The sequence below is a fragment of the Mobula hypostoma genome, chromosome 21 (assembly GCF_963921235.1).
Source record: "Mobula hypostoma chromosome 21, sMobHyp1.1, whole genome shotgun sequence".
Taxonomy (NCBI): domain Eukaryota; kingdom Metazoa; phylum Chordata; class Chondrichthyes; order Myliobatiformes; family Myliobatidae; genus Mobula; species Mobula hypostoma.
The window spans coordinates 49039323-49054986 of record NC_086117.1 but is presented as its reverse complement, the minus strand read 5'-3'; the positions used below and the strand labels follow the sequence as shown (position 1 = coordinate 49054986).

At 38.4% G+C, this 15664-nt stretch overlaps 1 protein-coding gene across 3 annotated transcripts in view; it reads left to right on the top strand.

The window, feature by feature from the left end:
* The window catches only part of LOC134359997 (probable voltage-dependent N-type calcium channel subunit alpha-1B), a 910000-nt gene that overhangs the window by 627426 nt on the left and 266910 nt on the right, over positions 1-15664 (top strand). For all 3 annotated transcript variants that reach the window (XM_063073960.1, XM_063073961.1, XM_063073962.1), the window contains one exon: positions 9877-9992. In XM_063073960.1, the coding sequence (XP_062930030.1) occupies positions 9877-9992 (116 nt within the window). The remainder of the gene's footprint in view (positions 1-9876; positions 9993-15664) is intronic.

Below are 15664 nucleotides of genomic sequence, written 5' to 3'. Positions count from 1 at the left end.
ACAGCCACAAGTATCACCTGCCAAATAGTATGACCACCTCCGCCCACAACCCTTGTCAGGAAAGACATTATCCCACAAGAGTAAGAAATCCTTCTCAGCGATTTAAATCTGAATGGGACAACTTAAATTTACTATGCTGTGGATGTCTGTACATAGTAGCTGTATTGTAGAGTATACTGTGTATGTAGTTGTGATGCATCCTCTATTATGTTGAAGTTTATAGCTCAGCAGGGAGGATTTTTGTGTATTTAGTATTTCAATAATATTTAAGTAATTGATTAAGCATTCTTGTTCACTTAATTACTTAATTATGGGTTTTATTTAAAAATGTACTAATAGCTTACATCATCATGCTATTATATCATATGTGTGTGTCTCGCCTAAAATAAATACAAAGTTAGACCAGCATTTCAGACTCCCATGCCTTCCTTTGAATTAGTTTAATATTTTGAAGTAACAAAACATAACAGACAGTGTATGCTGAATTCCTCCATCGGTAACTATTAGGAACTAATGCACAGTTTTATAATACTGTAGCAGTATCAATAATGTTCTAATGTGTTCTGCATTTCATTTAAATACATAATTTGTTAGTTAAGTGGTAGTTTGTCTTTTTTATGGCTTTTAAACTATTTCCTTAAAACTTTGACTAGTTGGGGCAGCTGCTTGCTTAATTGGACCAAAATGTACACACTCTGATGTGTCCCAGTTAACCAGAATCCACTGTATATTGATTTCTTGAAATGTAATAAACTAACTTAACTTTATTTTCACAGTTGAAAAATGGGTTTAGAATTACAGTCAAGTATTTATAATAAGTGACTAGTTCAACAGTTAAAATGTTTGATACTTTTTAATCATTGAAAATAAAACATTAAAACATTTATTACTATTATTTATTCCACTGGTTAGGTTCTTAGTACATTTTACTATTAATGTTTAAAAGCTTTTGAAATGCCTATATAAACCAGATTTAGCTTGTAGAGCTTCTTCAAACTGTTGCAAACATAAACAAGCGGTACACAGGTATTTTCTATCTGGGGGAATATTTAAGGGTGGGAAATTAATTCTGACCTGCATTTACAATTGCAGAAGAATGACCTTGCTCAATATATATTGCACTTAAAATGTATCAAGCTTTTAATCAGCATTGGTTGCCTTAAGTGTATTGTAGAGGTTAAAATAACAACTGAACCAGTAAAGCTCATGAATCTTTGAGATGCATAAGTTGAAGCTTATTTGAGACTCAAGAGGGAGCACTTTTGTGTGGACACCAAAGACTGCAGATGCTGGAATCTGGAGATTTACACTTCATAAGGTTCTGTTTTGCTTTTGCTCATTTATATCCATTCCAACCATCTTGGACATCTTGTTTTAAGGTCAATGGACCTTTGGTCTGAACCAGATTATTTAACACAATGTAAATATCAGGGAAAATAAATTGAAGAGAAAGAACAAAAGTTTCAATTAAGGGTGAGAAACAATGAGCAGTGTTTAGAAAAGTTGTTTAAATTTTGTTAATTTAAAAAATATCCAGCTATAACTTCAGAGCATCCCAAGGTACTTTAAAACCATTCAAGCATTTCTGAACTTTCAGAAATGTAGGAAGTACGGCAACTGGAGGAGGAGGAGAAGATGGCGGCATGACGCAGCGCGTGCAGCCTCTCTGGTGAATGATATCTGTAATCTGTCAAGTAGGGTACCATGCACAATTCTGATTTGATGGAGACAGATGTGAGAGTACAGAGGAACATCTGGAGAAACTTCTGAAATGCCCGCTTCGCTGCCGCTGCTACTGTGTGGTCCAGAATCTCCGGAGCAGAAGGCCCTGAATCCTCGGCTTTGCTTGTTTTGGCGGCTGGGGTGAGGTCGAAGGCGCTCGGGAGGCTGTACCAGAGGAGCTGGTCGGAGGCTTGAAGTTTTCGGATGGACGGACTCAGTGTCGGCTGTGGTTGGGTGCTTCCAATGCATCGGCAGTTGTCGGTGCCTGGAGGTTTATAGCATGGAGTTTCTCCCTTTAGCCGCCTGCTATCGGGAACTTGGGAGTCTATCGGGATTTGAGACTTCTTTTTACCGTGCCCATGGTCTGTTCTTTTTCAAATTATGGTATTGCTTTGCACTGCTGTAACTACATGTTATAATTATGTGGTTCTGTCAGTGTTAATCTTCAGTTTGTCCTGTTTTTCTGTGATATCACTCTGGAGGAACATTGTATCATTTCTTAATGCATGTATGCATTTCTAAATGACAATAAAGGAGGACTGAGTGTTCTCATAATCTAATCTAAATCTAAATAAAACTGGTTAGTAGTAACAAACCAGGAAAGGCGCATTTGATATGAATCAGACCACTTGTTTCAGTGATGTTGATGAAGTGTAATGGTTGACCAGGTTAGCAAAGGATTGTTCCTTGAATCTTCCTCGTGATATATCTTCTGCTTTCACCTGAGAGGAACTTCAGTTTAACATGGTACTTGAGAGTGCTACACTCCCTCAGCAATGTACCGGGCTAGTTTTGTGTACTCAGCTGGAGAACTTCAATTTCCTTACTTTGCCATTGCTGCTTTGAGCCTCCACACTTGGAAAAGTTAACTTACTGCTGCAGAACAGTCGTGAGATTAATTTCAACAGCATAACCTTAACATGGTGCATGGACATTATTGTGTATTTAATATTTCAGTAATATTTGAGTAATATTGTAAATATATTGTTTTGTGAAGCTTTTTCTTGTTAATTTAAATAGTTCTTTATGGGTTATATATAAAAATTAGTGAATTGTGTATGTCATTTACGCCACCACATCATTTGCACCTCACTAAAGTGAAAAACGAAGTTAGACTTTTATTCCTAGCCCAGTGTTTTTGCTTTTAATTAGTTTGATGTTTTGGAGTTACAAAACAACAGTGATGATGAGTCAGTTTTAAATGAATCTGAGACAACTACCTACCTGTTGAAGTGCAGCAAGAAGACTTATGAGTTTAAAAAGAATCACAACACATGTTTTTTGGAAGGGAAGACAGAGTCGAGTTTAAAAGAAGGCAGAAGATGGACAAATTCATGGGTTCATACATAATGAGTACCAGATGATAATGATATTAAATAAAAAGAATAGATATGACTGGCTACATCGGAAAGATTGACGTGTTTCATTACACAGCAGATAACTGGATATTATATATGGAGAAGTTTCAGCATATTTTAAAGCAAATTAAAAAGCCAATGAGAAACAAGTACCAATTTTGCTGAGTGCATTGGGATTAAAGGCACAGAGTTTGCTTTGAAGTTTAACTGCTCCATTCAAACCAGCCGAAATGAGCTTTCCTGATATTATGAAAGTAATGCAGGAATATTTAGAACAAAAACCATTGTTGATTGCAGAATGCTTTAGGTTTCATGAGCTGAATCAAAAGGAAGGGGAGTCCATTTAACGTATAATCGAAGAAATTGTCTAAGCATTGTCAGTTTGGTAATGGGATTAATGATGCACTGAGAGATCATTTAGTTTCTGGAATCTTACAAGAAAACATTTAAAAATGACTCCTTACTGAAGCAAACTTACATTTAAAAGAACAGTTGAAGTAGCTGTATCAATGGAAACCACAGACAGAGATGCAACTGAGTTGCAGTCAAGAAGGAAAGTGAGCATGAACAAAATTGCAATGTCTGAAAAAGGAACCTGCATGGTTGAACAAATTGTGTTACGGTTGCGACACCCACCAGACCAATGCAGGGCTAAAGGTGAAACTTTCAGAAAATGCAACCAAGTAGGACATATACAAAGAGCATGTCGGGCAGACAAAAATAAATGGACTGCACAGGGAAGACAAAAAGACAGAAAGTCGAGTTTCAGTTTCAAACAAAGCGCTAATCTGCATGCTGGTGATGAACAATCTGATAATAATGAGAGTGACTCAGGACTAGGTAGCCATGAGATTTACAGTGTGAAAACTAACAAGAGACTCACAATATGGCTTACACCAGAATAAATGGATAATTAATTAAAATGGAATTGGCCACTGTCTCAGCTGTTTCAGTCACTCCACAAAATGAGATTGAATGGTATTTCAAAGATACTGAACTGAAGCCCACTGATAGCCAACTTTCTTTTTAAATCTTTTTATTGAGTAAGTATACAAAAAAGGTAAGCCATATAAACATTAATACAATGTTAAAGTACAATAAAATTCCAAAAGATAACAATACCAAAAAGAAAATACTACAAACAATGTAATTTAAGCATAAGAAACCAAGATAACATAATAGTATACTAGATTTTATATATATCAATGGAAAAAAAAAGAAAAAAAAAACCCCCAAAAAAAAACCCACCGTGCAACTACCTAAAAGCAAAGCAAAGCAATGGGCTAACTTGAAACCAAACAGAGTTAAACTTAAAATCACGTCCTCAATCCCGACCTCCATTAAAACAGTGAAAAAAAAACAAGAAGGGTAAATATTACATTAAATGAAAATATCGAATAAAAGGTCCCCAAATCTGTTCAAATTTAAATGAAGAATCATAAAGGTTACTTCTAATTTTCTCCAGATTCAAACATAAAATCGTCTGAGAAAACCAAAAAAAGGTAGTTGGAGCATTAAGCTCTTTCCAATGTTGTAAAATACATCTTTTCGCCATTAAAGTAAGAAATGCAATCATTCTACGGGCTGAAGGGGAAAGATTACTAGAAATTTTAGGTAGTCCAAAGATAGCAGTAATAGGGTGAGGAGAGATATCTATATTTAATACCTTAGAAATAATATTGAAAATATCTCTCCAAAAAGTTTCCAAAGTAGGGCAAGACCAAAACATATGAGTTAAAGAGGCTATCTGCCCCGAACATCTATCACAGAAAGGATTAATATGCGAGTAAAAACGCGCTAACTTATCTTTGGACATATGTGCTCTATGAACCACTTTAAATTGAATTAGGGAATGTTTAGCACAAATAGAGGAAGTATTAACTAATTGTAAAATCTGCCCCCAATCATCCACAGAAATGGTAAGCCCCAATTCCTGTTCCCAATCTACCCTAATCTTATCAAATGGAGCTTTCCTAAGTTTCATAATAATATTATAAATCATAGCCGATGCACCTTTCTGACATGGATTAAGGTTAATTATCGAATCTAAAATATATATAGGAGGAAGCATTGGAAAGGAAGAAAGTATAGTACTTAGGAAATTTCTAACTTGTAAATATCTAAAAAAATGTATTCTTGATAAGTTATATTTATTAGATAATTGTTCAAAAGACATAAGGGAACCATCTAAAAATAAATCCAAAAACCGTAAAATACCCTTAGTCTTCCAAGTTTGAAAAGCGCGATCCGTAAAAGAGGGAGGAAAAAATATGTTGCCTAAAATAGGAATCGCTAACCCGAATTGATTAAGATCAAAAAATTTTCTGAATTGAAACCAAATGCGCAAAGCATATTTAACTATCGGGTTAGAGACCTGCTTAAGGCGTTTCGAATCAAAAGGAAGAGAGGAACCTAAAATAGAACCAAGTGTATAACCCTGAACAGATTGTAATTCCAATGCTACCCATTTAGGAATAGATAGTATGTCCCGGTCAAGTAACCAAAATTTCATATGTCGAATATTAATAGCCCAATAATAAAATCTAAAGTTAGGTAATGCTAAACCTCCATCTCTCTTAGCTTTCTGTAAATGTATTTTACCCAGTCTCGGATTAAACTGTTATATCACTCCCCTGTAGCCTCGGTTCGTACTAACTCCTTAAACTCACCTTTTTTTCCTCTCTTTCGTGGTACTCGACAAGGCTGTCCTCTTAGTCCCCTATTATTTGATATTGCATTAGAACCTCTTGCAATTGCTATTCGAGAATCTTCAAATATTACTGGGATAACTCGGGGATTAAAGTCCCATAAATTATCACTCTATGCTGATGATTTACTTTTATATATTTCTAATCCTGAGAGATCCATTCCTGCTGTTTTAGAGTTATTAGCACAATTTGGTCTTTTCTCAGGTTATAAATTAAATCTTAGTAAGAGTGAACTTTTTCCGATTAATAAACATCTTCCCTTATATTATAAATTTCCATTTAAATTGATTAATAATTACTTTTCATATCTTGGGATTAAAATTACTTGTAAACATAAAGATTTATTTAAGACTAACTTTTTACCATTAATAGACCATATTACTCAACTTTCATCTAAATGGTTTCCCTTATATTTAACTTTGATTGGTCGTATTAATGCAGTTAAGATGTTTTTTTTGCCACTGATAGCCAACTAAGAACTTATACTAGAGAAAAGATAACTCCTGTGGGAATGATGTTCGTGACAGTGAAACACCACAACAATCAAAAAAACCACATTGAGCTTGTAGGTGGTAAAAACAGGAGGACCAACATTGTGGGGGTGTGATTGGCTGAGACAACTACAACTTGATTGGAGATCCATCCTCCATTTGCATGCCACATCCCCTGTAACGGAGTCAACGGAAAGCGAATTACGAAAGGTACTGGACATGCTACAACTGCCATACTGTGCACCATGAACCGTTAACTAAAAGAGGGCAAATAGATGTTTTGGGTCAACTTCTGTACCTCTAGTTGGAAAGCATATTGGGCCAAGGAAGCACCATGCTGCTCAGAAGAATTGTGAAAGTGACAAAAGCAGTGGTCCGACTACAACAGTTTTTATAGGCAACATATCTGAGAAACTTCTGATATGTTAGTTAGACAGTTACTTGCAGAATGTGGCTTGGTTTTAAGCTGGGAGAGAGTTCAAGGAACTTCAGGGAAGTTGCAAGCATTCAGCTTTTGTGAGTACAAAGAACCAGAATCTACTTTGCGTGATTAAGGTTATTGCATGAACTTCAAGTGGGAGGCGAAAAGCTGCTTGTAAAAGTAGATGCAAAGACCAAAGCCAAGCAAAATGAATGGAAGGCCAAAAAGAAAGAAGTCAATTGAGTTATAAATACAGTAGATTCATCAGATGATGAGGATGAGGAAACCAAGGGGAGAGATCAGATCGGAAAGGGAACAACAGAAAGATTAATGAGGAAATACTCCGCTGAACTCAATGCACCTTCCCAAGATCAAACTGTACATCCTAGAAAGAAGAAAAAGGAAAAGAAGAAGGGCGATGACATAAGTGCTATGGAAATGGAAGAGGATAAACTTAACCTAATTTCTCAAGAAATGAGCAAATTCAGAGATACTCACAAGAAACTAGAAGAAAAAGGAAGATGAGAAAAAAGAAGTTGAATAGGAGAAGAAAGGTGTCCAAAATTGTCAGAACCACTTCCTGCAGTCTTAGTATCTTTTGGCTCTCAAAGATAGAAAATGTTGAAAGTATTCTGCAGCCCAGGCAGCAAATGTGGACTTGGGAATGGAGTCAAAGTATTTCTGTTACGACCATTGCTGCCTTACTGACCCAGCGTATTGAGCATCTTTCTGTTTTATATTTCAGATTTCCTGCAACCTCAGTTTTTAAGTTTTCTCAACTTTCCAAAGCTAGCTTATCAATTGCTTGAGTTACCCAAATCCCACAAAAATATTATGTAATTCTTTAATCCTAGTCTGTTTTCTCCTGACACATACAGCATTAAAACTAAGTAGCATTAGTTCATTTTGAGAAAGCATTCATTACATCAAATTAGACTGAGGGAGAAGAAGCCATCACACCTTCACACTTACTCTGCAGTCAACCAGCTGATCTTCCACCAACAACCACCTCCTTTATTCCTTGTTTTGCTGAAACCAAACTGATCATTTGACATTACTGATGGCAGTTTGGAACTTAATAAACTGGGATGTCTGGCATCTCCTTTAGTCTGTCTGAAGGTGCAGTAAGTGAACACAAGGAATCTAGGACATGAGAAGATCTAACTGTCTAGTGCAGGGGTAGGCGACCTTGAGCACAAATGATTTTCTAGCATGTGTTGTTCATTAATTTGAGGCAAAACATAACTAGATGTATTTAAATGGATAATTCCCATATTTCAAGTTTTTTATGGCATTTATCTGGCCCACCGTCCGCTCATTAATACGCGATCTGGCCCACAGAGGCAAAAAGGTTGCCGACCCCTGGTCTAGTGTGATCGACTTCAGTTGGTGGTTGCATTTAGAATGGACAACTGTCTCTAGGGTGTCCTTCTACAATCAGGTCCCTCTGATCCTAAATACTCCCAAGGTCCTACCATTCAGGGTATATATCTAACCTTTATTAGAACCCACACCCCTCCCCAGGTGCATAAGCTCACATTTATCAGCATTATATTCCAGCTTCCATTGCCCTGCTCAATTTGCCTGCTGTTCAACAGTGTTCTGTAGCCTCAAACTATCCTCATCAGTATCAACAGTACCACCAATGTTGGTTCTTTTACAGACTTACTAATCGTATCTTGTATATTCATGTCCATATCAGTAACATATACAGAAAACAGTCAGAGTCCCAACAAAGGTATACTATCATCTTCTTCGACAACCAAGTCAAGTTTCAATCCATTTTGCATCTCATGGGCTCTAATCTTTTGGCCCTCCTTCCATTTGGGAATTTATTGAAGGTCTTAATGAAGTCCATGTAAACCACATCAAGCAACTGCCTCATCAATATATGTAGTTACCTCTTCAAAAAAAATCAATTAAGCTCGTCAGACAAGATCCCTCACCAACAAAACCCTTGCTGACTATTCATGACCAGTTAAGGGTGGATTAATGCTGTTGCTAAGAATTTTTTTCCAATAATATCCCTATAACTGGCGTTTGACTAATTGGATTGTAGTAACCCAGATTACCTTTGCTGCCCTTCTTAAATAAATGACCGTATTTGTTGTCTTCCAGTCAATTGCTATCTCATTTATCTTGTTCAGAGTACCAACAATCTCCTCTCTTAGCATTCTGGGATATTCCCTCCTTTGACTCACTAAGACGCCTTATACAGTACCTCCTTTTTAATTTTACTGTGCTCTAAAATTTCACCATCACAATGGCAATACAATTGCCTTTCTCAGTGAATACAACTGAAAGGCATTCAGTGAGACCCTACCACTTGCTCTGGTGCCACACAGATTTCTCCTTTGGTCCATAAAGGAACCTACTCTTTCCCTGATTACCATCTTGTTCCTCATAAAATGCCTTGGGATTTTCCTTAATTTTATCAGCCAATAATAGTTCATGGCCGTTCTTTGCCCTTTAAGCAACCCACAACACTCTGTGCTGCTGAAGGAGGTCTTTTAGGATCTTTAGTATTGTACACCAACCATACAGTTTCATTATTTTTCTATCAAACTGTTCCTATTTCTTGCCGCATTCACTCGTCACCTTTACAGCAACACGTCAGCCCGGAACTCTCAGTATTTCACTTCTAAAAGACTGCCACTTCCCTTTACCCGCAAGTAGCTGCTCCCTGTCTACATTTGCCAAGTCATGTCTAATCTTAATAAAATCAGCAATTCCTGCAACTGTGTTATTCAACACACAAGCATTCCTTGTCCTCACTGAGATTTTTGACTCTTCACTATCTTAAGCACTGGTTTGCCAAGTAAGGTTGGTTACGACTGTCCTCACCTCCTTAGGTTCTTCATCTCCAACTTAAAACTATTTCTCTCTTTCCCAGATGAGAGGTCTTCAACTTGAAATACTGACTCTGTTTCTGCTCCTGAAGATGGTACCTAGCTGTTAAGTGTTGTCAGCATTTTTTATTTTATTTTAAAACTGAAAACCAACATTAAGATCAATTCTTTTTTTTTGTTCAAATCCTCTTTGGGATCAACTGGTGAGCAAAACCCTGAAGTGATGGCTATTTCTCCGCCTTTGTTTTGTAACATGCTAATTAACACAATTACTTTCTTTTAGCACAAAACAAACAAAAAAGAAACAAGTCTACTTTTATTTTGCAGTGAGTTTGCGAAGGAAAGAGAAAGGGTGGAGAACAGACGGGCTTTTCTCAAACTGAGAAGGCAGCAGCAGGTAGAACAAGAATTCAACAGGTACCTGCGTTGGATCCATATAGCTGGTGAGAACATGGTTAATGTTTGAATCTGTGCACAAGTTCAGATCCTCAGACTGGTATAATTACCATGTGTTGTCTGTAGGGGCCTTGGTGGCAAATTGCATCTGGTTTCTTTGTGCTGATCACTTGTGGAAATCAGACATCCCACCCTGCAAAAACTCATTTCTGGGAGGTAGCACCCCCGCCCCCCGCAACTCCATATCCCTCCCGCCACCACCCCCCCATCGACCTCCAAGGGTGTATGTAATACTTTGTTTAGTAATTTCGTCTAATCTGTAAACCAAGTTGGGTATATGCAGAAAATGTGACATTAAAATATGTACTTATATTATATTATCATGTTTATTGTATTACAACTTTAAGCAAGTCTACAGGGAGTTTGGCCTCCTCACGTAGGGCATCAATAGCGTTGCTCCTTGGCAGCTAGCCAGCTAGTTTAAATCAGGGGTCCCCAACCTTTTTTGCACCGCGCATCGGTTTAATATTGACAATATTCTTGCGGACCGGCCGACCCGGGGGGGTGGAGGTGGATGTTAAACACGACTGGAATGTAGGTTATAAGTCAACTGTAAATCACTTGTAAGTGGCCAATACACTCAATTTCGTTTCTAAAGGGGGTTATCTAGCGAATTTAATATTAAACACACAGCGCCTATTTTCCTCGCATGAATGTAGTGAGAAGTCAATTATAACAGTGGTCCCAAATCTCCAGGCCGCGAAGCATGCAGCAGTAGCCAGAACGCACCCAGCACATCTTTAAGAAAAAAGCCGAAATAAACAAACTAATTGATTAGATGCCACCCGGCACATAATTAATTAGTATGTTTATTTTGGCTTTTTTCTTAAAGATGTGCTGGGTGCGTTCCGGCCACCGTTGTATTCTTCACGGCCCGGAGGGTGGGGACCAGTGATTAGTCACTTATAAGTCAACAGCATCATAACATTTTAAGTAACGTTTGGATATTAAACACAGCGCATATTTTCCTTGTATGAACATATAAAATCATTGCTACACACCAACATCGCTGAATCAGTGGGAGCCCTGGGCTTGTTTTCCTGCAACAAGACGGTCCTATCGAGGGGTGATGGGAGTCAGCGATACTCGAAGGGGTATCCTTACGTCCAGTCCATGCCGCAATTTAGTTTTCATTGCATTCATTGCAGAAAACTCCGCTTCGCAGAAATATGTTGGAAATGGAAGCAACGTTTTCAGTGCTTTCATGGCTATCTCAGGATATTGAGCCTTGACTTTGATCTAGAATACCGGCAGAGATGTTATGTCAAACATACTTTTCAGCCCGCCGTCATTTGCAAGTTCGAGGAGTAGATCTTTTCCCCACGCTGACATGGATGATTCACCGGGGACATTCACAAATGGGTCATGGACCCATTCCTTTGCATGTCTTTGGTCACTGATGACTTCGCCTGGGTTAAAATTCAACAGTGGGCGTGACAAGGAATGAAGAAAGGTGCAGCTGACTCATATAGTTTCATATCGCCAAATCATATTGATTCCTTGTGGCCCGGTGGTTGGGGACCACTCTTAGCATGAAGAGAGACCAATTAGAATGCTCGCTCTCCCTCTCCCTCTCCCTTTCTTTCTCAAAAAAATCGATTTCCAGGATATTGTATATAATTTCCAGCATCAGGGAGCCACTATCGATATGCGGGAGACTCCCGGAACTTCCAGGAGAGGTGGGATGTCTGGGAAATAGAGTTGCTAGTTTCCAGGTTTACGTAATATAACTTATTAGGTGAAGTGAAGAAGGGATGGGAAGAAAGCAAGTAAATAATTCAACTGATTTCATGTTTTTCCCAGTTTGCTTTTGGTTACAGAAGGAAGCACACTTATTTTTCACTTTTTACAGATTATAGCTAATTAAATATGCCCAAAGACGAACTTGAAAATTCTGGAGGATATTTTTAAATCAATGAAAGTCCTTGTGGTCAATTAGTTTATAATCTTTTAACAATACAGCTTTTGAAATACAGTTATTTAGAGTAAACTTATTATCAAAGTTACCGTATACTAAAGTTCATTTTCTTGCAAGTATTTAAAGGGGAAAAAGTAATACGATAGAATTTTATGAAAAACTATACATAAACAGACAAAGACTGACAAACAACTATCGTGCAAAAGAAGACAAACTGTACAAATAAAAATAGTAGTGAGAACATGAGTTGCAAAGAGTCCTTGTAAGTGAGTCTGTACATTCGAGAATCAGTTCAGAGTAGTCATGATGAAGTTATCCACCCCGATTTAGGAGCTTGATAGTTGTAGGGTATTAACTGTTCCTAAACCTGATGGTGTCTGTCCCAAGGCTTCTATACTTCCTGCCTGAGCGTAGTAGCACGAAGAAGGCGTGGCCTGGATAGTGGGCGTCCTTGATGATGGATGCTGCTTTCTTGTGGCAGCACTCCATGTAAATGTACTTCTTGGTGGGAAGGGCTTAATCTGTGATGGACTGGGCTGCACCCATCACTATCTGTAGCTTTTTCTCTGATTCCGGGCATTTTGCTTCCATGCCAGGCCATAGTGCACCCAGTTAGGATACTCTCCACTGTGTAAGTATTGAAGTTTATCAGTGCTTTTGATGATGTGCTGAATGTATGCAACCATAAGGAAGCAAAGGACAACATAATGAAATTGGTTAGCCTGAGATGTTACTGGGGCACTTGGCAGTGTAAAGCTATTTTAATGAAACCATAGATGGCAAAGGGTAAGTTTGAATCTGCATCAGTTATTCACTGTCACCTTCAGTTTTAACCAATTTAATACCAAAACTGCAAGTAGATACAATGACACAAGAGATTCTGCAGATGCTGGAGATCATGCATAAAATGCTGGAAGAATTCAGCAAGTTGAGCTGTATCCATGGAGGGGAGTAAACAGTGGACATTTTGGGCTGCGACCCATCATCAGGATTAGAAAGGAATGGGGCAGAGACCAGGCCACGAAGGTCAGGGGAGGGGAAGGAGTACAAGCCGGCAGGTGGTGGACAAGACCAGATGAGGGGGAAAAATGAGTGGGTGGAGGAGGGGGGGATGAAGTAAGAAGCTGGGAGAGAACAGCTGGAAGTGGTAAAGGGCTGAAGAAGAAGGAATCTAACAGGCGAGAATAATGGACTATGGAAGAAAGGGAAGGAGGAAAGGAAAGGGAAGAGGGAGGTGATTGATAGCTGAGGAGAAGCGAAGGGGTGAGAGGGTAAGCAAAACGAGGAATAGAAGAAAAGGGAGAATGAGGAAGGAAGTAGAAATTACCAGAAGTTAGAGATATCAACGTTCCTGTCATCAGGTTAGAGACTACCCAGATGGACTGAGATGTTGTTCCTCAAACCTGAGTTTGACCTCATCATGGCAGGAGAGGATGCATGTACAGACATGTCAGAATTGGAATGGGAATTCAAACTGAAACTGATAGCCACTGGGAGAACCTGCCTTTTGTGCAGGGCAGAGCGAAGCTGCTCCACAGAGCGGTTCCCACAAACTGCATTGAGTCTTACTGACATGGAGGAGGCCACACTAGGAACTCCGGATACACCAGATGATCCCAACAGACTCGTGGGTAAAGTGTCGCCCTACCTGCAGGAACTGTTCGGAACCTGGATAGTGGTGAGGGGGAGGTGTTGCTCTTGGCAGGCAGGGGAAAGTGACACGAGGAGATCGATGGGGGGGGGCGGGTTTGAACAAATGGACAGGGGTGACGCGTAGAGAGCAAACTATGGAGATTGGGGTGGAGGGGGAGGAGGGAAAGATGAGCTTAGTGCTAGGATCCTACCGAATGTGGTGGAGGTTAGGGAGAAGGATGTGCTGGATATGGAGTGGAAGCAGTTATTAATAATGGAAAATACCAACATTTGCTAAAACTTGATGGTCATGAAGAAATCCAAAATCAAAATAACAAAAAAAAATTGAAGCCCAAATAATAATACATTGGAAACATGCAAAAAATAAATTGGGGCCGTTGATAGACGTGAGTAAATCTGCAGATACTGGAAATCCAAGGCAACACACAAAAAATGCTGGAGGAACTCAGCAGGTCAGGCAGCATCTATGGAAATTAAGAAACATTTGACATTTTGGGCCATGACTTCTTCTCACACCTTATCTCCTTATCTGTCTACCATCTCCCTCTGGTGCTCCTCCCCCTTCCCTTTCTTCCATGGTTGTCTGTCCTTTCCTATCAGATTCCTCCTCCGCTAGCCCTTTATCTCTTTCACCAATCAACTTCCCAGCTCTTTACTTCACCCCCGCCCCCTCTCCTGGTTTCACCTATCACCTACCACCTTGTACTACTTCCTCCCTTCCTTCTTAGCCTGACTCCTTGCCCCTTCCTTTCCAGTCCTGATGAAGGGTTTCGGTTTACAGATGCTGACTGCCCTGCTGAATTCCTCCAGCATTTTGTGTGTGTTGCTTGGGGCTATTCATTATTTATTGGTAATCAAAAGTTTGTCCAGTAGCAAAGAAGAACACAGGAAGAGTGGATCTAGACCAAAGCAAAAAGACAGGAAAGATCAAAAGAAAACCCTTAGCTTTCCATACAAGCAACAATATTATTGATACCTGTCAGTAACTATAAGCATATTGTCCATAGGAGATTTTTGTTTTCAGATCTAGCTTAACTTAAGAGGAATTTCCAGGAAATGTGATACATTTTCCCAAGTATTGCTCTGTTTAATTTTGTCTGGAATCTTTAAGGAAGTATAGTTAGTCACAAATCTTGTGAAATGGGCAAAACTGTTTTCATGGGCTTGGCATGAAGAAAGTTCATGGTTAAATTTCCCAGCTTCGTTTTACTCCTGTGGAGCTTTTCCAAAGCATCATGCTGTATTCTATCAGGTAACATCGCTAACTTTGTTAAATTCATTGTAGTGAGTCCTTGATATCTCACACTGGGATAAGGAACTACAAGAATTGAAGCTTTATCATTTCAGTCTGGGATAGTTTGTTTTAATACTCTTATTGGATTTTTTTTTTAAATGCCAGCATTATGGAACGAGTGAATGTTTCTTTCCAATGTGTAAATATTTCTTTTGGACATTTGCACTCCTTCCATTGATTTTTTTTCTAACTCAGTTTCTGGTTTTACATAGAATTTTGTTTTTATACTGCAGTGCTTAGATTTGTTTTCTGTGCAATTTGAAATGCTGATCCATGCAAATTCAGTTCTTCCATCTCGCTGTACATGCAAGGTATCAAAACTCGTTATATTTCAGAACAGAGACGGTATAAATTTTCTAGTTTTCTTTCATGACTTAACAAAAGTCTAGATTTCTAGTTTTCTGTTCCATGCTGCAGCAGTTAAAATATGTATTTCATGTAACAAATGCAACAGCTTGTGGACAATCATCTGCATTTTATTTTTGGCGAAAGAAATCAGTATGTTTTGGGTAATCATTTACATTATATAAAATAAAATAGAATATATTTTAGCTTTCAAATTGCACATTTTCTCCAAAATTAAATCACATAACCCATCATAATTCATTTGTTAAATCTCTTGATGAAGTTGACAGATTATTTTCAAAATATTATAAACTAAGGGACCAGTAAACTGCAATTCTTAAGGCAACATTTTGAATATGAATGCGGTTTTACTGATTTTCATACCAGAGTAAAATCTCACCATGCATTTGTAATCCAGTAAATGCTTCTATCATGGCTGAAATAATATT